The following is a 25,957-nucleotide window of genomic DNA, read 5'->3' as shown; positions in this document are numbered from 1 at the left end:
GATTCATTTTCTGACGATTAAACTTTGAACTAATTTTTCGGTTAGTCGACTAATTTCTAAGAATAAAGTGTTTCTCATTTTATTGTGTTCATTTTATTTTGAAATCAGCTGGACAGCCAAAACATAGTAACTAATAACCTGTGGCATAACTTCAATGTTACCAGATAAATTACAAATATAAACAATTTAAATAACTTAATTACCAACTAAAAAACACAACAATCACAATTATTTTTAAGACGTTCAGTGAGTTCTGTGGCGTGCAGTCTTTCATTGGTAGAAATTCAGTAAGACTACTACTACTACAACTAACAAAAAGAAGAGAAAGATACAATTCGCCTACTGATGTGGACATGGAGAACCCATTTCTAAGGTCCTGTCTGGCCTTTCACTTTAACCTTTACATCAACATCAGCCTACTTCTGTTAGAGGCTAAGTTGTTAACATTATGTATTGACTATCTATGCATAACTGTATGGATTTCCATTAGGATATACCAAATTAGCTAGGGTCTGGATTCGGAGGTACTCTATTTACACCGCACAGCTGGTTCACTTCAATTCTGAATCCTCACCCATCCAGCTCGGCAACCACCAAGAGACTGTTCATTTGGTCTTAGCATAGCATTTCCAATCAGTTTGTTTTGTCTGTTACGATTTAATCCGGAAGCCAATACTCTAGTCAAACATCGCACATGAGAGCTCAGTGTTGGGCAGTGACATACCGCTGATAAAGATGCGCATTGTATATACAAATAACCCATGTCGACCAGACATTTATGAATGCAGTCACCAGTCAAGAACACAACTTTTTTTTCTCGAAACAATGACATTTTAATCAAAAGATATGTGACATATACAGTTATAAAATAATTTACAAGGCATGCCTTTACGATCCACTCACTATAAATGTTCAGTTCAGACCAGAGTTGGATTCTGTTCAAGTGTCTTTTTTTTTTCCATTGTTGAAGTCTAACACAAATACAAAGCACATGACTTTTCTAGAGAAAAGTTGAATCCTACATTATCTACAGAATCCCACAAAATCTGTTTGAGAGAAAATCCTTGTCCTAAGTCCATCGGCAGTTCTGATAATGAACTCAGTGGCTAACACCTGTGAGCTTTTGTGAAAGATGAGTGTTTGTGTGTGTAGGTGTAAGAGACCATGACCACACGCACTAAAAGGTAATAAATTTAACACTGATGGGATTGATAGACTGCACAGTTGAACACAGACACACCTCGACTTGACAATTACACTCTACACAACTAGTCTACCGACTACACTAAACTGGGCACTTCATTCACATCATTTCCATCCAATGCAAATTTTACAAAACACAGGAAGAAAATGGCCATTCCCAACCCTCCCAATCCCCCCGCCCCCCAAACTCGCAATTCGGGCTACACTTCTTACCTCCTTCCCCCAATCAACATAAAGAAATGTTCAGAGAACTCCACAATATACAGTATGTATAGACACATCATCTCTTTAAGGAGACAAACCTATAAATAAAAATGTACAGACCAGCGACTGAGATGCAGAACTAAAAGAAAGGAATCAATCTATGGTCAAAAGTGTTGACAAAGAATTATCCTTCCTAAGAAAATATTGCACAAACAAGATAAAGGGATGTATATTTTCTCTATGACATGCTCATTTCTTTTCAACTTTTATATTTAGTGGAGTATTTTTTTTTTCCTCTTTTCATAGCAGTTACTTTATCCCGGCCACCCAGACATGCATCTGGTTTTCACATGGAAAGGTCAGACAGAAGTTGATGAAATAATCTCAATAGGCCAGAGAGATAAGAGATCGTCTGTAGCCCGATGACAGCTCCTCTCTGTCAGCTTTAAAGAATTGATTTATAGAAATGCTGTATTTTGGCACGAATAAGAGGTAATCGTATCCACATGTACCTCAAAGCCTAAACGTTATTCCCATGTGTCCAATTATGGCAAAAGCCATTTATTTAATTTAAAACAAGATTTTGCAGTGTGCCTTGGGTTATATTCACCCCCTCATTTAGGCTTTTTTTGTTGTTGCAAGCTTAATAATTGGACAAACAAAAGTAGCCTGACAAATTGCAGTGTTTGCTAACAACACGAAAAAAGGTCATTAATAGCTTCATCCTTCATTGGAGTTTTGACTTCAACGTTCAGTGACAGTGATGTCGTCTCACCTTTTTTTTAGCTGTGTGTTGTATTTGTCGAGTTTAACAGTACTAGAGATTTACTGACACCTGAAATTACACTTAAAACAGTGGAGACAGGTGCGAACAGACAATTGTCAAAGTCACCAAAGTCGCTTTACAACATTTACATATGAGTGACATGTATTTACAGAACTTCTGAAGAGTGTATGAAATGGCATAGGTGACACATACAAAAATATTTTCCTGTACCTTGCTTAATCTTTTTCTTTTTTTTTTTGATGTGACTTTCAAGAACAAGGAAAGCCTACACTTCCCCTGGCTACACGCTCACTTCACAGAAGTGACAGCAGATGACACATCACTTCATGCCTGGGTTGTCCAATTTAATTCTTGACAACTTCTCTCAGCTGTGTCACCGTATGTAGGTATTTCACCAAGTACAAGATATGTCAGTCAAAGCTTTTAGGAACACACCACCTGCCTGAATTACACTAAAAATGTAGCGACATTTAAACGCAGCCACCCTCTTTGCATTAAAGCAGAAAAACTATTGTTGAAAGTTTATGGAACTTCAATACTAAAAACAATCAAAATGCACAATCTGTCTCTGAATAGACAAATAACGAAACATAAATAAAAACACTTGGTAGGGGGGAAAAAAATTACTTTTTTTTTTCCATCCCAAGTTCGCAGAAAACTAAATGGAAACATTTCCTCATGTATATATACTACTCCCAAGTTTGTAACAGTGAGACTCCTTTGAAAACAGTTAAAAAATGTGAAATCTTAGTAGTGCTCCCAAACAATTTATAAATCTAAGCCTTAATACCAGCCTAGAAATAGTGACTCAAGGAATGGCAGAAGCTCCCCTAAACTATGCCCACATTTGTTCAATTAATAAAATCCTAAAAGCAAAAGCAATATAATAAAGTGGCAAACTCTTTCACTGAAGTGTGTACAGCAATGGATTTCAGTGCCCAGTTGTACCTGTGCACTCTGGGAAAGTTGAAAAAACAAACAAAAACAAAACAAACAAAAACACCACAGTGTGATTTTCAAGTATTACTGCTGCTTCTATTGGAAACTGCACCTTGACCGTATCATCTCTGCGGGTCTCCTCTGGCTTAAGCAGCGTTTGCATGATGATTACCAAAGCTCAAGTCTTTGGCACTACGTGCATTGCAAGCTGGCTGATCAGAAGGTATCCTGGGTGAAATCCAGCCAACGCTTATTGCACCATCCAAAAGTGGCAGCATTTTTGCAGTGCAGCATAATTCCATCCACGTCTCCCGTCGACACAAATTTCGTCCTCTCGTCAAAATCCGCGTCCGCTAATCTCAAATTAAACGACTGCCGCTTCAACAGATTGCATTTAAACCCATAAGAAGGCAGGTGGGGATCAGTTCATTTGAGGCGCTGAGTAACGTTGGCGAGGGCCACGGCGAAGGCCTGCACAGCAGAAAAGGGATACTGGAAATCCAGGATGTAGGCATTGCCGTCAATCCTGCCGAACTGCATCACCTGCGCAAGGAAAAGCAAACAAGAATGTTTAGACACAACCCCGTGGGCGAGAATATAAGTAGGCGTTGTCTGTTGTGCATATGGTGCGTGCAATCAGTGGATAGCAACAGGTAAGTAGGGCTGCAAATCACAATTATTTTTGTTGGCGAATATTCTGTGGATTTTTTTTCACGATTGTCTTCTTTATTTTCACCACCTATTTTGGAATTCTGCTTAACCTAACTTGCTTAAATCTGCACACCTGTGTTATACTGTTGTACTCCATAAAAGTAGGTTTTGTACTGCATGCGGTGTTTAACTTCAGCCACAGACTACTCCAAAATGCCACATTGAAACAAGTTGAGAATCACCACACAGGTAGTTGAGGACTAGTAGAACAAGAATCTGGTGGAGTTTGCAGAAAACACTTTGATTTTGTTTTTGTTTTTTTAAATAAGAATAAAAAAAAAAAAACTTGCTTGTACGCTTTACCGTAAGAGATGTTTTAAACGCGCACTCAATTTTAAAGTGTAGATAGCGCAACTGAGCCTTTCTGAAGCGTAGCTGGCATGACAGCAGTACAAATAAGCATGTCATTTAAATAATATCCAAGAAATATCTATCCTGGATGTTACGGCGACTCCAGGGTGTCGGTGTTAAAGGTGTTCGCTTATCGCCGTAGTGCTAGCATGGAATGCTCTAGGTGAGCTTCACAGACTTTGCACCCAACGTGTTTCGCTGCTTCATTTTCTATGAAATATTCCTAAACTTTAGAAACTTTGAGTAGGAGTTTCTGAGCCTTTTCAGAGAAGACGCCGTTCTTCTTCTCTGTTTTTACAGGACATAAACAACGAGCGACACTGCCACCCACAGCGTTCAGTACTGCACTGCCGGTACAAATGCGCATGTCGCGGCTGGAGTGTGATTTTATCATTCACTATTTACAATAACGACGTCAACGCGTCGACGCTTCAATTTTCGCGTCAACGAATGTATGTTGTCGACGTCATCGATTACGTCGACGAATCATTGCAGCCCTACAGGTTAGCACTGGCTTTCTTACCTGTCTGCCTTCCAGTTCAATTTGGAAGTTCTTTGCAGATTCCTGTGTGACGCGCCCACCAAAGTCCAGCTGGTACACCTGCGTGGCTTCGTTCCACAGTGGCTGCTTGTTGGCCATCACGTACACAAAGCCCTGGCTGCCCAGCCCGCGGTCCTCCTTCTCGTTGGCCTTTCGACACTTCATCTCATCCAGCTCGTTCGCGGCCCTCAGGTTCCTCTTACTTTTCCAGCCCTTCTTGGCGCTCTGGCACTGGTTGAGCAACTCGTCGCCGCTGATGAACAACTCCGGCTCGCTCTCCGAACTGTCCTGGAACTCGCTGTTGGCGGCGGCCTTGCTCAGCTTCTTGGCTTTCAGCTGCTGCTCCTTCTGGCCCTTCAGCTTCTTCTTGTCCCTGCCTCCCAGCCGTGGACTGGAGATGAGCGAGTTGAAGTCACCCAGCGCTCTGCCCTCTTTTTTCAACTTGCTCCCTTCGGCCAGCGGGGGCATGTTCGCCTCCTCCGGGCGCCCGTCCACGCGCTTGCGGTTCTTCTTGCTGAACTTCTCGGACCGCTGCGGCACGGGGCTCTCGGTCAAGGAGAGCACCTCCTGAAACGTCTCCCCGGCCTCCGCCATTGCCTCCTGCAACACCCCGTGGCTTGGCAACTCTGCTGGTGGCGGTGGGGGAAGCGGGGGCAGGGGAGGCGGCGGCGGTGGTGAGAGGACATTCTTGTCTAGCGCCATGTGGGAGGCTTTGGGCGGTAGCGGCACTGCGGGACTCGACATCGGGGGGCAGGGGTTGTACGTTCCCCAAGGGGTGTGGAGGGCGATGGGGGGGATGGGAAGGCCGGCGCAGGCGCTGCCTCCGGGGTACATGGGCGGGAGGGGGCAGCAGGCTAGGTTGGCCAGGTTGGCGGGGTAACCCGGCGGGAGGACAAGGGTGGCGTCCTGCTGCGAGAAGGGCACCGGCGCCACCACCTCCTTGGGGGAGGAGCAGGGGCGCGGCGACGTTGGGATGGCTTGCAGCTGGACTCCAGGATAGGCGGTCGTCGGAGGGTACTGGAGAGAGATTTGGTAGCCGGCGGCCTGGAGGGACGCAGCGTTGGGGCTGGTTGGGGACTTGGGCGAGAGGACGAAAGGCAGCCTGGACACATCCAAGTGCTGAGCTGGGCTGAGGATGAGCGGTGGGGGTTTGTGGGGCGCAGCGGGGCCACTGGGATTCAGCGTTGCCGTCCGCTCTTGAGGGACCCACACCTCTTCGGTGGCGGACGGGTCCCACTGATATGGCGGCGGCCTCTTCATGACCAGGCCCGACGCGTCGCCTCCTCCGAGCGCCAGGTGCCGCAGCGAGTGGTTCAGAGATTCGTCCTCGGTGAACGCCGAGTTCACGTAATCGGCTCGGTCTCTGTTGCTCCCCACGCCGGCCGCGGCAACCGATCCTTCGAGGGAGCTCAGCAGGTTGTACGAGGACTGGGAGACCAGGGGGGTCGCGCTGTTGGAGTGAACGATGACTGTGCTGTGCGGCGCCCCGTTCCCAGGGGGGAAGTCCTGCCTGATGATCGTCCCCCCGGCAATCCCATTGGCGCTCCCGGCGGCTGCGCCGACGTTCGAGCTGCTGCTGCACTGGCTGCACGTGTACAACGCCGTCGGCACCCTCTGCTGGAATGATGCCGCGAGTGCAGCACTGTTTTTCGCCTTGGGGGGCAGCGGTCTGGGCGGTTCCAGCATTTGGGATACTTTGAGAGCGGCCTCTCTGCTGTTCCTCCTGAGAGTGGCGTGGATCAAGTTGCTGTCGAGCCTCTGCCCCGAACTCCTGCCAACGACACCGTTCTGATTGGCCGGGTCCGGGTACGGGGGTGGGTCTCCGCTCGGTATGGAATAGCGAGGCGCGGTGAGTCTATTGAGAGTGGCGGAGGTGTAGGGCAGCTGTATCTTCTTGTCAGCCGAGGAGGCGGCGGAGGACGATGCTGATGATGAGGAAGTGACCCTGAGAGTGGCGGAGCTGCCAGGTCCCTGGAGCGTGTAAACATTCTGGTTGCACACAAGGCGCGTCCGAGGACGACAGACCTCCTCCACGTTCCCGCTGCTATCAAACGTCGTGATCCTCTCGTAGCCCAGAGGTGTGGGGTACTGTGCTTGTTGCTGACCTGATGGGTAAAGTGGAAACTCTCCCTTCTTCCCACAGTCGCCAGGAGGCGGAGGAGGAGTCGCTGCCGCACTGGCGCCCCCTCCTGTTGCGGACGAGGCATTTGCGGCGGCTGCTGCTGCTGCTACCGCCGCTGAAGCTGAAGCGGCGGCCGCGGCAGCCACGGCTGCGGCCACAGTCCCCGGGTACGGGGGCGGAGGGTTCATTTTGCTGAACTCCTGAGGGGCGCCAAACACCACCGTGTCCCCCTCGGCCAGCTGTGGAGCCGGCCGAGGGGATTTGATTTTCAGCAAGTGTTCGTGTTCCCCCCCCATCGCCCTCTCGACCACTAGGTCGGCGGGCGTGTGTGGGATCTGTATCTGCAGGGCTCCTGGCTGGAGCAGGTGCACGGCAGCAGCGCCTGAGGTCTGACCCATGGACGAGGCAGCGGGGATCTGGATTTGAAGCTGCTGCAGCTGATGGTGGTGCTGCTGCTGCTGTTGCATCTGCTGCTGCTGTTGCATCTGTTGCATCTGCTGCTGCTGTTGGTGGTGCATTTGCTGCTGCAGGTGCTGCTGAAGTTGTTGATGCTGCTGCTGCTGCTGCTGTATGTGCTGCTGCAGCTGCTGCTGCTGCTGCTGCTGTATGTGCTGCTGCAGCTGATGTTGCTGCTGGAGATGCTGAAGCTGTTGCTGAATGTGCTGCTGCTGTTGCTGAATGTGCTGCTGTTGCAGCTGCTGCTGCTGCTGTAAATGTTGCTGTTGCATGATCTGCTGCTGTTGGTGCTGGAATTGTTGTTGATGTTGCTGCTGTTGGTGACTCGGGAGCGGTTGCTGCTGTTGTTGTTGTTGTTGTTGTTGCTGTTGTGAAGGATGATGAGGGTGTGGCGGTCCCACCATTAGGCGACCCATTTCTAGCCCCCCAAAGATGACCTGACCGGGACTTGAGTATCTGGTGGGAACAGTATACTGGGCAGTTAAGATGGTATCTTGGCTTTGGTCTGACCCGCTGGCAGAAGCCCCTTGAGGGTTTGCTGTTGAATTTGTGAGGACATCCAGCTGGACATTTTGATTGGCTAAGAGCGACTGGACCAGGCCAATACTTTGAGCGGGGGACATGGCCTGGGCGGGACTGTGGATGGGGGCAATGGGGATGTTGACAGTGCAGGGCGGGTTGTCGTCCGCACCACCAGCAGGGCCTGTGACAGGCAGATCGTCTTCGTCCTCGCTGAAGACGTTGGGGCCGAAGACGGGCATGTTGATGTAGTCCATGGAGATCTTGCGCACCTCTGGGAGGTAGATGGTCATCTGTCTGGGTTGCAGATGGAGGAGGCTTGTCTTGTAGATAACTGAGCGAGAGGAGAAGGATGGGAAGAATGAAACATAAAACAAAAACAATTAGGAAGGTGATATTATTTTCATTTGGCCATTTAGATGTGAAATCGTCAAGGTTTCCTGTTACCTGCGCCAAGATTGGTGGGCAGGAATGTGGCCAGTCCCACAATCTTGAACTTTGTGCCCCAAATATTAGATGTGACCTGAGCAAGGTAATTTTGCTGAAAGATAAAAAACACTCACGTTCAGAAAGTGTTGCTTAACCTGCAAATACTGATGCTCAGGGGATAGAAAAGCTAAACCGCAAAACTGATGCAGGTGTTTTCTTCAACGTTTACCTGATTGATGTCATCTAAAGGAAATTCCCTCCGTGTGAGACTGGGTGACCCAATCGACGGCTTCCGTATAGGCAACCGCGGTGACCTGGAGATCTCTTGCGTTGCACGAGACAGTTTAGGTGATTTTCTGGGGTCAATGTTAATCCTGTTGGTAAAGGGACAAACTAAGTCTCTACAGAGAAGGCGGCAAACGGAAAAAGAAAACAAGGAGGTTTAGGCATGCAGTGATACGAATCAAGTGTAGAACATTTCCACGTGACTGGCGCAAAAGGTTAATCAAGCGCTGGAAAGATATGAGCTGCCCGAGCGGTCGCCACAGAAATCACATTAAGATGTGCACAGACACGACAGTCAAAAGTCAATGGTGCGATGCTAAGCAAAGATCGTCGACCACAGGCTCTGACAGCGCAACAGACCCAGCCAAAAGAAATACATCACTCTGTACTAAACGGACACTAATAACAAAAAAGGGGGGGAAAAGACAATCAGTGTCAGTCACACTTTGCTCCTCTTTATGGTTTGCTCCCCTTTTCTACAAGAATATCCTGGAAATCTGATCTCCGTGATTCCACAAAGTGACAAGGTGGGGCCCTTGTTGCTTTGTAAGATGTTTGCTCTGTTATTTGAGATCACCTTCAAGTATATGAACTGTGGAACTGTGGAAAGGCTGCAACCTGTGGGCTTAATATGTCAATATGCAGCTTTCTGTGCATCAGGAGTTTTCTTGAAATAAGTTGTGGTGTGGCGTGAGGCTGGGATGAGAAAGATCTGAAAATTGGAAAGATATGACTGCATAATGTTGAAACAAGAGTTTTTTTTCTCTCTCTTCTGCTATTCAGTTTTTAAGAAGGTAAATGCAACTTGTAAAACACCAAATTGAAGGGAGCAGTGAGCCATGGTTGTGCAATAATTAATCAGATAACATCCAGAATTATGGATGATACGTAATGCTTCGTCTGGCAAAAATATATATGCGTCGTTAGTTCAGTGACAAAGATCTGGATCAAATTGGCAGAGGGGTTCTTAGCCTGACTGAAATTTGTGAAAACGTAAATTGACTCATTTGAGGATCGATGATCTCGATCTGGTTTTGAAACTTTAGAAGCAAAGAAACAATATTTGTAGTCGTGCACACAGTAGCATGCAGGAGTTGGTGTTGGTTACCTGGGCAGTTTAGGGGATTTGCTGCCTCTCGATATCTTTGGAGATTTCTTTCCAACCCAGTCATCGCTCAACTCAATATCACTGGAGTCTGAGCAGTTGCAGCTGTCGATCATGGCAGAAATCAGACTGTTCCCATATATTTCATCTGTAGATGGTGAAAAAAGAAAGCAAAAATGTACATTTTAGTAGGCGAAGCACTAAAAACGTCTAATTTTGAAAGTAAACATTTACTCTTGACTGGCAATTTCTTATTACGCAGCTTGATCTACCAAATCTCTAACTGTCATTATACAAAACATAATGTTCTTAATTTGGGAGGGTCAGCATCAGGCAAAAAAGCCTTTAGGTATCCTGTAACAATTCATTGCGTGTGACCAAATATCGCTGTAGTTTGCGTCAAGCTCATCTGCATGACAAACTCATTTGTGTTTGGGCAGGTGCTGTTCACGGCTGGTTTCATTTATCACTTTGTGGAGGAGGGGGGTGCGGCCTGATTTATGAGGAGCGCCACAGGCCATCAGAGACCCCATTAAGCTGCTTTTAATTAACAAAGGCCAAGTCTGCGCCGCGTGACTAAACATTTTCCAAGAACCAACTCAAGAAGTGAGAGGAAAAAAAAAGTCCTGGACAAACACAACACTGCGGTTCTCCGCGAGTCAACCAAGCTTGTTTTTTAATTTTTTTTTTTTTTTTTTACCAGTTTTCCCGTCCGTCTTGGGATCCATGATGACAAACTCGGGACGCAGTTTACTGATGCGTCGGCCTTTGAGAATGGGCACCAGGCCACCCAGGTACTCCAGGTACAGGGTGTAGCAGGGGCTCCCGATCTCGGGGTTGTCCTCGGTGCGCTTCATGGTGCAGTGCAGACGCTCATTTCCGGCCGTCGGGTAGCTCACAAAGTCTCGCATGTTGTTGGGATCTGGGATGGGCGGCTGAAAGGGCAGAAACGTGAGCTCGCGATGCGAGTTGAGAACCGGTCACGGACTCCAAACAGTTCGCCCGGGGGCGAATACAAGCGACGCGTCAAACTGTTATCTCTGTTATAGCAGGTGACATTTTCAGCGAGCGGACCACCAGCATCGGCGTTACCTTGATGGTGGGGATAAAAGCAGTCGTGACGTAAGAGCAGAGGCGGGAAGGCATGGTGAGCTTGGCGACGTCCTTCTCTTCCTTGACTGCGGTGGCGATGCCCTGCTGGCAGAGGAGCTGTAGGCTGGTGACGCGGTGCTCCACCCGCACCACGTACAGGGCCGGGCCGCACGCCAGGAAGAGGCGAGAGTCGCGGTGGCCCCAGCACAGTGTGGTTATGGGTCGCTGCGAGTGTGACGGAGAGAAAACACGGATGTACTGTGTAAATGCTGTTCTACAAATGTTCTGTAATAAGGATAAGATTAGTCACATAAATAAGCTTTTAGAATTTCATGCAGCGTAATAAATAAATAATTGATGTAAGGTTAGAAATATGATCTCCTGTTACGGTTAATTCATTGGATGTTAAAACACAATAAGGAACCAAAGTCCTTTATTTTGTTGTGAGGGGAAAGATTTTGGGTGGCGCACACCGCTGTAAACCACATGATAGCTTTACTGAGGTGCAGTGATAGTACTTTCTCTCTTGTGAAGTTGCTGTACTTAGTATATTTAAACCTCTGCAGCTCACACAGAAGGCTAAAGAGAAGCTTAGGAAAAGGATTTTCCAGTATTCAACCTCTGTTCATGACAGGCAGCCCAACGAGGTCATTCATTTCTCTGTGCATTTCGACGTTCGCGCCTAGCGCCATTTTTTTGGTTACCTTTGTTTTTCTCACGATGCACTTTATGTTGATTTATATGTCCGTTTTAAAGAACCGACCTGCGTCTGTGTCATGAAGAGAGCAACATATCATAAGAACTGGATAGCGGACTGCCAATATGGTGGCGCCCCGATTTTCCCCAGTGGCCGTTCGAGGTACTGCAGCATAAAAAGCATCTTTCCCACAGACTGCAATACAAAAATTAGCGCCTTTAAAACGGACGACAGGACAACAGTGACCTCAAATGCGATTTATAGTAAATCTTTCTATCAATTGTTCAGTGACAGGCCAGAAAATCACCAAAAAAGAGTTAATTCCCAGCGTGACACAATGTCGTACGTGCTGGTGTGACTCAGCTCGTTCTGATTGGCTGCGTCCTGACGTGTCTGCAAGTGACGTTCTCCAGAATCGTTCTGATCGGCCAAATACATCCTGTGAGTTACAGAGGCATGATGGGAAGTGACACTACTGCTCATGCCCCATTGGCCCATTAATGCGTAAGTCAAAAACTATTTTGGCGTATGCGCTGGGTGAGCAACGTCAGGGCAACTGGGAGAGAAGCGGCTGACAAAGTTTCATACAGTTTGGCCACATTTGAGAAAAAAAAAGAAAAAAAAAGCTGTTCCCCCACCCGTTTAAAATATTCATGCCATGCATGAAGGTTAAATATTTATGCGTCAGACTCCTCCAGCTTGGGAAGGGAAGGACACGGCCAATTTTCCAAATATTACATACTTCAAGTTTTCTTTGAAGCTCTTGAAAGTAACATTTGATGACTACAACGATGTAATGCAATTAAAAAAAATATATATATATATATTCAAAACAAATGTACATGACTAATATACCACAGATGGCTGGAAACTCTGCACAGGTTTTCAAATAAACCTTTAACCAACCAATGAGGTTAAACTACATAGAATGCAGCGTTAAGGGCTGTCATTTTCCCGCTGATTACAGACATGTTTCCGGGATTCAGCAGTACAACTGCTGCAGCCGCGACCGTGTTGGTTACCTGTGCTGGTGTGTCCAGTGTATAGATGTGTTCCCCCCGAACATTGTAGAACTTGACAATGGCATTTCTGGTCAAGGGGGGGCAGGAGGGGTCGGCAGAGAGGAGAGCCCTTTCCATCCCTGCCACCGCAAGTAGGTCACCCTGCGAGCACCACTGCACCACCACGTCTGGCCAAGTGCAGTGCAGGGGAGAATGAGAGAACGCGGTTGACTGGATCTGTCCGCGCAAACATCCGATTCCGACGCAAAAGCAGAAATTGATATAATGACGAAATCATAAATAATGATCCCCTCCTCTCTCCCCCAGAAGGAAATACGCAATTAAACAGACAATCCGACATCACACACATCTATAACTGCATTTCCATGGCCCCTAGAGTTGCGCAAAACCGCTTCACACCATTCAACAATGGAAGAACCTGCAAATCGCAATTGTACTTTGTCGAAATTTTAGAAATATCGCTTTTCTTTTGTGAAAACATTTAATGGAAACGAAGCTAGTGAGACAACACCGACACCAACGCACCTTTGAGACCAGTTCGGATGGGTGTGGGGGAGAGGTCATCATAGTTGTTCATGAGGCTGATGTCTCCGGAGGAGAAGCTGACTGTCAGGAGTGGTTTCTGGTTATGCACTGAAGAGTGAGAGAGAGAATGCAATAAATCGTTAATATATATATTCAAAACACACAAACACTTATGGTACCAAGTACAGACTCCAGAGAGCATAAACCTCATTTGCTTCAGACATTTTTAAGTATTTTTGCACCAACACAATCAATAATAGTGTGACCATCACACTATGTATAGACAGTATTGTGCAGCCAGCCAAATTCCACATCTCCAACGTTTTAGTTTTTGACTGTTCAAGCCGGTCACAATTATTTTCGGTCAAAGCGCAACAAATAAAACCTCAAATATTTTTACAATGACATTCTTGAGTTTGCCTTTTTACATTTTTCAGTCCACCAACTGCCAAATACCAAGAGAAATTACACAACCATACAATTTCTTTTTGACAGTAACTATTTCAAAGGCTTTCATATAATAATCTGCTTTCTGGGTGTGTTATTGAAAAATCCTCGCGGTGGAATTCAGAGACGGAAGGTCGTCGTCATCATAGATCGTGATAGAGAGGTTCTGGCCAGGTGCAGGAAGCGGCACCGTCCCGGTCCGCTTGAGATATAATTTCGACCGGAACCAATCAATTATTATTGACTGCTTTAATTGGTGGCTCGGAGCCCAGTCGGTATTCCTGCTCATGCAAGCACTTCTCGGCTGAGGCGCGAGGCCCCGCGGTGAGCGGGGAGGGCGGGACAGTGCGTGGGGGGTGGGGGGGATGGAGCCTCTCCAGTTCAGCCCTAGCAACTGGGACTAATTAAGCTCGTGAGGAATAAAGGAGGCAGAGAAGACAGGGCGAGAACGAATGGAAACGAGGCCATTACGTGGGCTGACGAACGTGATGATGGCAGCAGCTGCACGGGGAGGGGAAATTGCGTCGACGTGGGCCGCTTGTTTTTGTGCGAGCAAGCCCGGTGAACGTCAGTCGCACGCCGGACACCTGTGCGTCAGCGCAGAAAACCCTCCATCTGATTTTTGCACTAAATTAAACTCGACTTGGTGGGCCGTCGGTGCAGGGAGCCGAATTCGGAGTGGCCGACATCATTAGCTGTTGGAGGATTAACAGAATTTGAAAAATGACCGTCTTAATGGGATTTTGCTGGCGGGGAAGGAAGTTATTACCTTGAAACTCTTTCCTTTTTTTTAATTTCTTTTTCCCACCCCCAGTGCGTAGATTGTTAGAAGCCTTTCTGACCCTAATGCTAACAATAGCGTGCAATCAACTGAGGCAATGTCAAGGATACAGCCCTGGCGCTTTCATGTGATGCAAAACTTATTTTAAGGGGGCCTCCAGGGAATCTGTTTAGGGAGAAGGCCATTAAAAATGCAGACAGATTGGATCAACAGACTGTTTCTGCAGCAGAAAGTGACCAGTTTATTTCGCAACGTCACTGCAAGAGCCGGTGCTGTTTGCAGACATTAAAACATTGATTTTATGTTTTATTCCTTCTTTGCAAAACACTTTATTTTCTCAGGACAAGCACAATGTTTGTCACGTTAATGATCCGCTTTTTAACGCTGCCCATATTGATGGCTGCACGCAGGTAGAGAGGCATTCACAAAGCACTCTTGGTAATAGTTCCAAGATAATAAGTGTGTGCTTGGAGAAAGAGGACCGAAAGAAAAATAAACTATGACAAAACACGAAAGTAAAAACTCATTGAGAAGAAAAAAAATTAGAAAAATGTTTTGTTTCTGCTCACCTGGCGGTGGGGAGGAGTCGTCCGAGTCCGTGTCGCTCTCGCTGCTGTCCTCCACCTGGAAGCTGGGAAAGTTCCAGGACATGCTGACGATGCCGTCCGACTCGTGCAAAAGGATGTGGGCCAGCATGCGCCCGTGGCAGTCCATCACGATCACCTGCCCGTCCGCAGTACCAAACAGCACCTGCAGAGAGGGAAGAAAAGAAAGGAAAGAAAGGTAACTTAACATTAACTTAACTTGGAACACTAAAGAGGAATTAACATTCACGACCAGTCAAAAGTTGGGACACACCTTCTCATGCACGCAGAATCTTCATAGTTAACTGCGATTAATCGCAGTTAAAAGTGCAATGTAGACCAACGTAATAAAATGTCTATGCTAACTACAGTTTTCAAATTAAAAAAGTACCATGTACCACTTGTCTACTTCAAAATACATGACCATGACTTAGAGGTAGAACGCAACTTAATTTTAATCGGTATGAACGTTACCTGCTGGTCATCCGGGGTCCAGATACCACAGGTGATTTGACTCTCCAGGTTGATCTCGGAGGACCAGTGTCTCTGCCCGCTGACTGACCCCACCAAGACGAAGCCGTCGCGATACGAGATGAGAGCCTGGGTGCCATCGTGGGACCAAGTGAAGTCACTCACCTAAATTAAAAAAAACACAGCGTCGACAAAAGAGATGTGATGAAAGGTGACAGACAGACAAGTGTTTCCTCCCTCAGTCTTTGCCCTTCGAGGCAAATTGTTTTTGTGAGCCTGGTCTAGACAAATAAAACTTGATTGATTGACATGATTGGTCCTTGAGATTTTGGTACAGCTACATCCCTGGTCGTATTTAAAGCATCAAATGTAATTAAAGCGAGTAAAACTTTAAAAAAAAACGACAACAAAATGACTAAATGATCATCATCATATTCACCTGTGCACCACGGTCATTGACCAACTCCACGGACCAGCGACCTTCATATTGGATCCAAACAAAGATTCCTCCATCTGTGTCACAGGTGGCCAATTTCTGGAAGGGCTCATTCCACCGAACCAAGACCACCTGGCAGACGGAGAGATTGAAAGAGAGAAATGAAAGCCAGCAACAGACAAACAGTGATATTTTGTATGTATGTATATATATATACATACATACATACATACATACATACATACATATATATAATGTTTGAAAATATGTTAATAATATATCAATAAATCTGATGATTTGTCGCTTCCACATTTGAAAGGGGACAAAAACAAGGAAGACATGAGGCGGGCTGAGATGACACCAAGACGAACACCAGAGGCCGACGTTATCGGGTCTCGAAGGCTGTCTGGATGGACCATCTTAATTTGGTTAAAAAAAACAAAAATGACAGTGCGTGCAAAAAGCACAACAAGATGGGAAGTGACAGGAGACACTTTGCATCAATGCATCAGACGCATCCTGTAGGTAAACTGTTCAGGCTGCAGTGTATCGTGGCAGGCGCTGAACCCCGGTGATGCGCGCGCGCACACACACACACACACACACACACACACACACACACACACACACACACACACACACACACACACACACACACACACACACACACACACACACACACACACACACACACACACACACACAGGTCTTCCACTGTGTTTGCTCTCCTGTAGCGTGACTCAGCCTGTTCTCAGAGGAATAATCCCGAGCAGGGAGTTGCCACGCTCTCTGCCGAGCCAAGCACGTGGGCCGCGCACGTTCAAATGCACAACACGGCCCTGGCTTATGCTCGCAAACCGATCAGAGACTGAAAGTTGGATAAGCCAGCAAGTCGGGTCATACCCCCTTCTTGCCCCCTCCTCGCCCCCCACCCCAACCACACCATCCTCACCTCCTCGTCCCCTTTCAAAATAACACACAACCGGCACAGGGTCCTGGTGGGAATGGGTGGGAAAACGCTCAAACAAATCAATCAATCAATCTACTTGGAAAGCCTTATATCACACCCAAAGTGCTTTGTACAATCAGAAGAAAACCAACTGGGCCCCTGGAGCAAGCAAGGTGTGACCATGGCCAGGAAATAAATATATAATCTATATATATATAATAATTATATGTCTCTATATATATGTTATATATAGCTACACTCATACATATGTATATACATATACATACTATATACACACATGTACTACATACAGATATATACACCTACATAAACATACAATATATGCATACGTATACACATACACACATATATACGTATACACACATATTTACATATTATGTATGTAATTCAAACATAGAAATACAGAAAGACGCATATGACATACATCAACATGTAGATGTATATAAATAAATGTTGTGTAGTTATGCATCAAATAATTATACATTTAAATAGACTTAAATGCATAGTAAATCGTAACAACAACAAGAAGTGTGTCCTGTTGGTTGTCTGCAGCTTCAGTCTCAGTGTGAAGTCACTTTCACAAACACCTACGACTTCACTCGGCCACAGTCGGTCGACTCGACCTCACGCAGCAGCAGCGGCGTCTTGCGTGCGTGCCCTCTCCTCTCTCAGTATCACGGAGGTGAGAATAATCTGTATTTGTGTAAATTTAGCTCGCCGGGCGGGGAGATTAGCGCGAGCCGGTCAGGCTCCCTCCCTCCCTGCGAGGCCAGGGGCTGGTGGTGGTGGCGGGTGGTGGTGGCGGTGGCGGGTGGTGTCAGCAGCAGCAGCAGCAGCAGCAGCAGCAGCAGCAGCTGAGCACCTTGCAGTGACGCAGCATTGTGGGAGATCAGACGTCACATGGGAGGCAGACGGGATCAGAGGGACAAGCCGCGGGGCGGCGGCGTGGGCCAAGAGGCGTCACGGCAGACAGGCACGTGAGCGTGTATTTAAATGGATGGAGGACCTGGGGTGAAATCTGCTTAGGTTATTATTAGGGATGCACTGATACCAGTTTGTTTTTTTTTACAGAACGAGTAGAGTACGAGTACGAGTACTTGCATTTCAGCACTTACCGATACAAAGTACTTAAATTAAAAAGGTTAATTGGCCGCATATGGGCCCCGGGCCATAGTTTGCCCAACCCTGTCCTAGGCTTTGAATTTGTCTGAGCATTTTATCTATTTTTTATCAATAGATGTTTTTTATTCAGTTCAATGTGTAAATGTGTACACTTAAACAAATAATCCTTGCACCCAGCTGAAGGGGTCTGTTGCATATTGAGAGAAGAAAAAAAAAATTCTAAAGGCTGACGGTTGGATTTCGTGCCCAGCCAACAACACCTCGTGAGGGCAGGAGAGGCTAGAGGCTCCCTTTAATTCCGTCCTTTGGCAGGTTTCGCGATCATTGACAACTTCTGAACTTCTGCCCAGCTAACTTGGCACCACTGTGCCGCCGCCGCAGCTCTGGGACTCTCGCTGGGATTTAGAGACCCGGAAGCCAAGCTGACCCTCGCTGCCTCGCCGAGAGGAACAAATCGAATCAGGCGGCAGTTTTAGGTTGCGCTGCAGTCAGCAGAAAGAAGCGAGAGGACGCCGTGGCGCTGCAGTGTCACCACGGAGCACCGCGCACACACTTGCCGGCACCAAGGACACGCAACTATACGCAACGATGAAACAGCAGTGACGTGGGGCTGAGGGATAGAGCGGGCATGGGCTGGTGCAAGATCCCATGATGATGATGATGATGATGATGATGATGATGATGATGGCACAATTTCATGGCATAACAGTTCAAGTTTTTTTTTTATTGAAATCTCTGCAAGATAAAACACCATCTATGCAATTTGTTGATGATATTTAGGATATTTGAACCACAAAGTAAATACATAGTAGAAATTATAATAATATATAACACAATATAATATAATATAATAATATATAATAATCGTTAGTTGATAGACCTTATCGATCGATTAACGATGAATTGATAAGCTGCGATTTTTCCTGAGAACCTGAATTTCACAGTGAAAAATGTGTAAGGAACACAATTTGAGGGTCCAATGTGACCCATTTTTACATTAGACAACAGTAAAAACACCCTAAACATTTATCCTCTTACTTTAAGTTGACTGCCATTATGACCACCACAGTATCTGCAGGTGAATTGCTCTTTCCTGCAACTACACTGTTATAATGACATAAACCATTCGTGTAAAAAAATTTCAATTAATTGCGACTAATTTAATTTAGTCGATTAAATTCTTAATCGATAGATCCCGAAATATACAACCACATGAAGTAATAATAATCTAAAATATTTTTGGGACACCAAAATGCTTCTCACAAGATCGATCAGAGCAACCTGCATACTTAAGGTCCCAGCTGCCAGATTTGGGGTAAACGGAAGGAAGAAAGGCTGAAAAAGAAAGCCAAAACAAACGAAAGAAATGTCCAGGTTATTTCTTTCTGCTTGTGTGAAAACACTGCTGGACCAACAGATGGATCACGACAAGTCACCAATGGTTCAGCATTTCCAAGGTGGCCAAAGCCGAGAGCAGAGAGAAAGAGGCTTAAAAGCCATGTTGAGGTCACCACTTCTCTGCTGGACAGATAAGATCACCTTTGCTAGCGACTGCATGAACAACAGGTTCATCGTGTCACAAAATGCACTGCGACAAGAAAGTAAAACTAAAATAAAAAAAATTAAGAGTTTGGAAACCCTTTTGTCTGCTTATTTGATTTTTCAGAATTGTCTCTTGTTTGCAGTCAATAAAATCAACTAAGCATAGAACTCTAACTGGGTGGGGAAAGTATATAATCACAAAAGGGGGAAAAACATCCTCTACGGACCACTAAGCAAGCAAGCAACACACACACACACACACACACACACACACACACACACACACACACACACACACACACACACACACACACACACACACACACACACACACACACACACACACACACACACACACACACACACACACAAAAATCAGTCAACCGAAGTCTATTTTAAATTTGAGGTTTGTCCTCAAAATAGAAAAAACATTTAAAAGCAAGTGAAGCGAGCGCAGGCGCTTCCAAAAATCTAATTCCTGGCAGTCTGAGCAAAGAGTGCACTGCATAGGATGATTTCAAGCAAACAAGACATGTGCACCTGAATCAGAGGAAGTGTGGGACCTCTGTGTTATGCAACATGTCCTCCCCTGGCACGGATTAGCACACCAAAGCCCTCTCCCGCTAAGCACATTTGGTGAGACAATTTTAATGCAGTGAATGGGTCGTGTAATCCCAAATCCCGAGCGAGGTTTCTGATGCTGAGGGGTCAGATAAGACGGCGGCGGCGGCGGAGGCGGAGGGTACTCCAATGTCTGGAGGCCCCGTGGAGGAGATAATTGCGGAGCTGAGGGGAGGGATGGAGAGCTGCAGGAGCGGAGGAGGGTACGGCCGAGGCAATTAAACAAGTTGAGGGGGTGCGGACACTGTGTGAGCACTCGGGTCGTGATTGAAAAAAAAAGAAGAAGCGAGAGAGGCAAGAAAACTGGCTACCTGTGCAAATTCAGCAAATGAACCAATGATTTGTTGTGCGGGAAAGAGAAGATGCCATGGGCTGTTGTTTCCTTCAAACATCACGAGTTTCCTGGCATAACATTTAGCATTCCCTGCGTTTCCATTACCCCTAAGCAAAACCTAAATGTTAGCAAAAAAAAAATGGTAATGGGAACACCTAAACTTCGAAAAGCCTCTCAAATATTGCTAAAAGCTTCTTACATTCTCATGAGGGAAGCATGGCATTGGTCCCACCTCCCATAAGTCCGGCCACCCATTAGTCGGACGACACCCTCATGGAAGGTTGGACCAATTGGCAGTTCCCCTCATGAGGTGGTTTTTCAGACGTATGGATGTAGCAGTATATCGCCAAAGTGACATGGAGACACTGTCTTTGCATTTACACGTCACTGGACGTGACGTACAGGGTCACATGACCAGTTCACTTTGAGTGAAAATGCCGCATTACGTTTGGATAGAAGTGGAGACGGAACATTTTTTTTACGAGTAATCAAAGAGAAAAACATAACCATTTTTGACAGCAAAGAAACGTAAACGAACAAAAGCAAACGTCCCGCGAGATTTTACGAGAATTGCGGCTAATGCGCTTCACACCGTTCAGTGGAAACACACAGCAAATAGTAATTGTACTTAGTCGAAATTTTCAGAAATATTGCTTTCATTTTGGAAAAAAAAAAATAATCCATTCTTTTTTTTTTGACTGAAAGCATCTTGCCCAAGCGGCCACAAACGGGCAGCGGTTCGAGTTGAGCCACGATGGCGAAGTTGTAAATATGAGCCGGTGCCCCAGGGTCACCTTTCCTCTGTGGATTAGGGCCTCAGACATTTGTTAAGCCTTGACTAAGAGTTTGGATCTGGTTTCAGAGGGGGATGCCAACAGGTGGAAACTCGTGTCCCGACAACAAGTAACCTCCACAAAACGATGGAAGGGTGAAGATCCCCCCCCCCCCCTGTATGTCTCTATACATTTTTGCATTAATCACCAAGAACAGTCTGTGCGCTACCAAAGCTCAGAGGGAGAGGATGAGGGCTCATATTAGCGACAAAAATGACAGAATTCTTTCCAACCTTGGTGACAAACTCCAGGGAGACGGATGGCAGCAGAGTGCAGTTTAGGGCATGCGCGAGAGGGGGTAATATATTTTGAGTGGAGAGGGTCTTAAATAGAAGAAAAGGATCCGATTCTCTCACACAGACTACGACGGGAGACGCGGCGCAGCGAGCCGTTGTGACAAGATTGCAAAAGACAGTTTTCCCAAATCCTTTGACGCGCCCGTGTCAACAAAGTCACATTCATTGTCAAACCTGTCGAGGGCGTTTAGCTCTCAGTGAAAACAAATGGACTCCCAGTGACGATCTGCTCGCTCAACTCAGCGTCTGGGCGCGCCGCAATGGGAAAAGAAGCAGATTGTCACAAGCAGTGTTCTTTTTCCCATGCATATCCCACAGGGGGCGTCGGTCCATAGCATCAGAAGCAGTCACATATAAAGACGCCAAACTTTTTTTCCCCCCGCCTCCGTCTACTTTCAAGTGTACTTGAGCTCGACAGAACTGACAAGGCTGATCTGCAAGGGCACGAGGCACCGCTCGGAAAACAGTAAAAATAGCACCAGGATGTTGAAGAAAGTTTTTCTTTCGGGTTCTTTTTGATTTATTTTCTCCGCAAGCCTGGGTGGTTTATTTTTAGTATAACGCACTCCCGAGCTGAACCTGAAACCGCGTCAGGGTGTGAACACAATAGATATCATCAAGCCCATCGGATCAATTACAGTAACTGGGCTGAAACCAACACCTAAGCCTGTCGGTTTCACTCCGAAAACTATGTTGCTAAAAGTTTCTTTTTTTAAAACTCAAATTTTATTGAATTGATTTTCTATTGAAGTGGTGCACTATGGGTAGTAAAACGGAGACAGGGGTACTCTGAACAGCATCAGTAGCTGGGCAAAGCTTAATGACAATTTCGCAGCACTCCTTGTTGGACTCCATTCACTTTCTCCTCAGCCTGCTGACACAGCATCTCGCTCCAGTGGGGAACTGCTGCAACCTGTGTGCACTCACTCAGACACCAAGGGGTGGCTGCTGCCATGCAAGGCGCTGTCAGTCCGAATGGGAGCAATTTAGGGTTCAGTGTCTTGCCCAAGGACACTTCAAACATGTGGAGAGTTGGAGTTGAACCTCCAACCCTTTGATCGTCAATTTGCGACCCACTCTCCCAACTGAGCCACGGCTGCCCAATTAAAATGGAAGCTTTGATTGAATCAAATTGAGAGAGAGCAGCTACAACCTGGTTTTCCATCGTTGGTTAAGTCGGGGAACACGGTGGTACATGCAACACATGACATTATGGCTGTAATAAAACAAACCAGAGAGAAAAAAACCCCAACGTATTTACAAATCACTGTGTGCAAAACACCTTTTTGAATCACCACTAACAGCCTCGGGGACACTGGCCTGCACCTTACCTTGCACAAGGGTCAGAGAACGAGGGACTGGAAAAGTGCTGATGGTGTCATCCTCGGTCGTTATGTGCAACCAGGGTGCAAATAGTTATTTAAAAAAAAAAAAGAGAGCTCATTTGCATTCGCCTTTACCCGAGGAGTAAGTGGGATCAATAATAAATTATCATGAGAATTAACGGACCAAAACCAATGTACTGTATGGCTCTGCAGGTAATGGATGTGAATAAAATTCAAGAGCTCAGTCAGTGCAGTTAAACAACTATTTTACAGCAACTGTGAGCTATTTTAGTATGTTTCCTTCTTTTTTTCACCACCTTTTTAAAACATTTGCTCTTTTTTCATGAAGCAAATAAACGGGGCCGCATTAGCAATATCACTGAAATGGATGCAAATCAACTGTTACTTTTCAGAGATTTGCGTCTCACCTCGCTGTTGTGTCCTCTGAGGTTAAAGTTGACTCTCTGCGGCGTGGCCCGGTCCCTCCTGCAGTGGCTCGACGTGAACGTGACGCCCACGACGCCTCTGCCGTTGCCGGTGGCAAGCCAGCCTTCCTCGTAGTATCGCTTGCGGCACACTGGCTTCTCCTTCTCGCTCTTGGGCACGCGGCCCTTCCACGACAGACACAGGATGTTGGAGTCGCTGCAGAGTACCGGCCCATGCTCCACAGCTGCGTACATCTCCACGGATCTCCAGATGATGCGCACCCAGAGAAGGTCGGGTCTCTTCAGAGGGCGTCTGAGTTGCTAGGGTTTCCTTCTCTCCTTGACTGAGGTCGCAGGTTCAGTGTCGGGTGTGTGACGGCGGCGGCAACGGCACATAATACCAACGCTTGTCCTTTCTCTGCTATCGTGGCAATTTCAATCTTGCGACGTGAGAATCGGTGAAAAGGTCTGACAGCCGTGAAAAGCGAGCTTTCTTTGGTGGAAGGCACACTTCAGGTCATGTTTTACGACGGCTTTTGAAGCCGGGAAAATGACTCAGAAATCCACTGCATCTACAAACTGCGACGAATAGTGTGTAGCGGAATAAATAGGTAACTCGTCCTTTCCATTTAGCTCGTCCCCAGCGTTCCCAGTTTCCAGATGCGTCCAGATCAACGTGCCATTCCGGAGCCGCGCGTCTTCCTCATTCCACCGGGTGCCATGCACGAGCGTTTGAGAGGCGGCGACCGACAGGGACTCCGCTCCATCAGCTGTCAGCCTGCTGGAGAGCCGCTGCTGCTTCTCCCAGCGACGTCATCACGTCAGCCACCCTGCCTCTTCAGCACGCCTCGGGTATCCCATGAAGGTCTGGTGGGTGTAAACAGAGGAGGGGGTTTAATGAAGGGAGAAGGACGAACGCAAACCGGACACACGTTGGACAGCAACACCCCAGGAGAGTGCGATGAGCACAGGGACGAGTGGTGGCACGTTCAAACCGGGTAGAAAAACAAAAACATCTTGATTATAGGTGTCAATCTCTGGTTTGCAGACCCAATTTGGCCCGCATTGTTGTTATATTTGGCCCTCGAGGCCAATACAAAATCACTACTAGAGCTGCTGTACTTCTAATACTACAAACCCCAGAATAACTTGCGGGTATTCTGGCTGACTAATTTCATTAACAGACATCCATTGAAGGATATTATTATTATTATTATTATTATTAGTTCATTGGTTTATTGTTGCTGTTTTATTTTTAAATGTATTATTATCCTGTGGGAAAGGGTCACTGTTGAAATTTAAATCAGAAGGCTGCAAATGAAGAAAAGAGGCATACCATTTTTATTTACATTTTATTTATTTTCATGTGTTTTTTGAATTTGAAATTCGATTTTGCATGTGTGCAATATGACGTTATTTATTGTGCAGTACTAAGTTCTGCTTGCTCCATATTCAGGTTGTTTGGCTCCATATAAAAAGCTTCACAAATATATCTGGAGGAAGATTTTTTTTTTGTTGTTGTTGAATAAATATCAACGTTTGACCGAGACTTTGTCCCAGTTTGACATTCTGTATATTCGGGTTTGACACCACTGAACTTGTTGCTAATGCTCGTGCACCGCTTCATTTACATCTCTTGGGGGCAATCAGTCTTTTGGAACAATAACCGGATGATTTCAGAGACACAGTCGTTCGCACAAGATGCCGCAATGTTACCATACATTCACGATTTTTTTTATTTTTACTGATTAACCACATTAACAGCGGCCTCTCGCGGCGAGCGCTTCACAGCAATTCGCGAGTTGAAGACACACTGGCGAGAAAAACACGAGAGCAACAATTTCGATAAAAGCTCGTGTAATTCGATGTTCTTTTTTTTCCCCAAAAAGAGAAAATTCATCAACGCCCTCCGTGTTGACCTCCGGTGGAGGCAAAACAATCGCGAGAAACCGTTGACGGAAAACAACACGCATCCTGGGAACAGCTGTTGTATGGGGATGTAATCGAGATTAAATCGGATGCCACTCTCGCAAATATAAATGTGATGCGCGAAATTTTTCAATAAAACCGTAGCGTGTGACATTGACAGCACCTGCGATAAACTTGAGGCGACAGAAGCCACCAACGTTATAAAAAAAAAAAGCGTTGGGATATTAGCATCACTAACACTAAAAACCTAATTGCCAAGTAGCCCAAAAGCCATCAAAGTGAGCTACCTGCTAGCTCGGGCTAACTGGGTATAGGAGGCAAGCGAAGAGCGAGAAGAAGTCAACAGTGGGATGTACGTTCGCTTGTTGGGAATTCTCTTTGTCCGCAAACGGCGGCCGTGTCGGGAATACAGCTGACGACGCCTGCCGGTGGCATCCCATCCACGAAAGAGCAGCCAAATGAGATTCAACAGTGGCTAGCAGAGGAGCTAGGGAGGAGGTGAAGCTCAAGCACCAGTACCACCGTCGGCGGCGGCGGCGGAGACTGGCTCCGTGTATCCGCCGCTGGCACTCGTCGCTAACACACCACGGCTAGTGAATTAGCTGTTTGTTTTATCCAAATATTTCTTTATCAAACGTCACTTTCGGAGCTGCGATGTGGAGGAGGAGGGGGAAATAAGCGAAAGAGTGATATCATACCTGTCGTCACGTGAACCGGGGGAACATCGGCGGCCAGTGGGGCTCTTCCCTCGGCTCTGCTGTTGCTGCTTCTGCTGCTTCCTCCTCTGCCTAGCTGCAGTTCGCTGCTCCCGTACACTGCCAGGGCCCCAACGACAACGGTGTGACGTCATGGA

The 25,957-nt window shown here is 46.5% G+C and overlaps 1 protein-coding gene across 2 annotated transcripts; it reads right to left on the bottom strand.

The window, feature by feature from the left end:
• Positions 1 to 808: 808 nt before the first annotated feature.
• Positions 809 to 25,957, bottom strand: tulp4a (TUB like protein 4a). 2 transcript variants are annotated; one of them, XM_076013608.1, is made up of 14 exons: positions 25,803 to 25,957; positions 23,179 to 24,042; positions 15,711 to 15,839; positions 15,275 to 15,436; positions 14,786 to 14,966; positions 12,989 to 13,096; positions 12,464 to 12,630; positions 10,745 to 10,969; positions 10,353 to 10,587; positions 9,656 to 9,800; positions 8,492 to 8,663; positions 8,281 to 8,374; positions 4,719 to 8,167; positions 809 to 3,676 (listed from the first exon to the last, which is right to left on the bottom strand). In XM_076013608.1, exons 2-14 carry the CDS (start codon positions 23,428 to 23,430, stop codon positions 3,560 to 3,562), a joined length of 5,436 nt encoding a protein of 1,811 aa, XP_075869723.1. In that variant the 5' UTR covers positions 23,431 to 24,042; positions 25,803 to 25,957; the 3' UTR covers positions 809 to 3,559. The 2 variants fall into 2 exon arrangements, with proteins under 2 accessions (XP_075869723.1, XP_075869724.1); XM_076013609.1 differs by having other exon boundaries at positions 8,492 to 8,636.

Source organism: Nelusetta ayraudi, unplaced genomic scaffold (genome assembly GCF_046127955.1).
Source record: "Nelusetta ayraudi isolate G7.1 ecotype Tasmania unplaced genomic scaffold, CSIRO-AGI_Nayr_v1 ptg000151l, whole genome shotgun sequence".
Lineage (NCBI taxonomy): Eukaryota > Metazoa > Chordata > Actinopteri > Tetraodontiformes > Monacanthidae > Nelusetta > Nelusetta ayraudi.
The sequence above is the reverse complement of the archived record's forward strand: the minus strand, read 5'-3'. Positions and strand labels throughout refer to the sequence as shown.

Excerpts from the sequence above, each read along its gene's own strand:
- tulp4a (XM_076013608.1), bottom strand. The coding sequence starts at position 23,430 with ATGTACGCAGCTGTGGAGCATGGGCCGGTACTCTGCAGCGACTCCAAC. Across the intron at positions 12,631-12,988 it reads CATCCGAACTGGTCTCAAAG|ACGTGGTGGTGCAGTGGTGC; the intron begins GTGCGTTGGTGT and ends GCACTTGGCCAG. Across the intron at positions 8,168-8,280 it reads GCCCACCAATCTTGGCGCAG|TTATCTACAAGACAAGCCTC; the intron begins GTAACAGGAAAC and ends CCTCTCGCTCAG.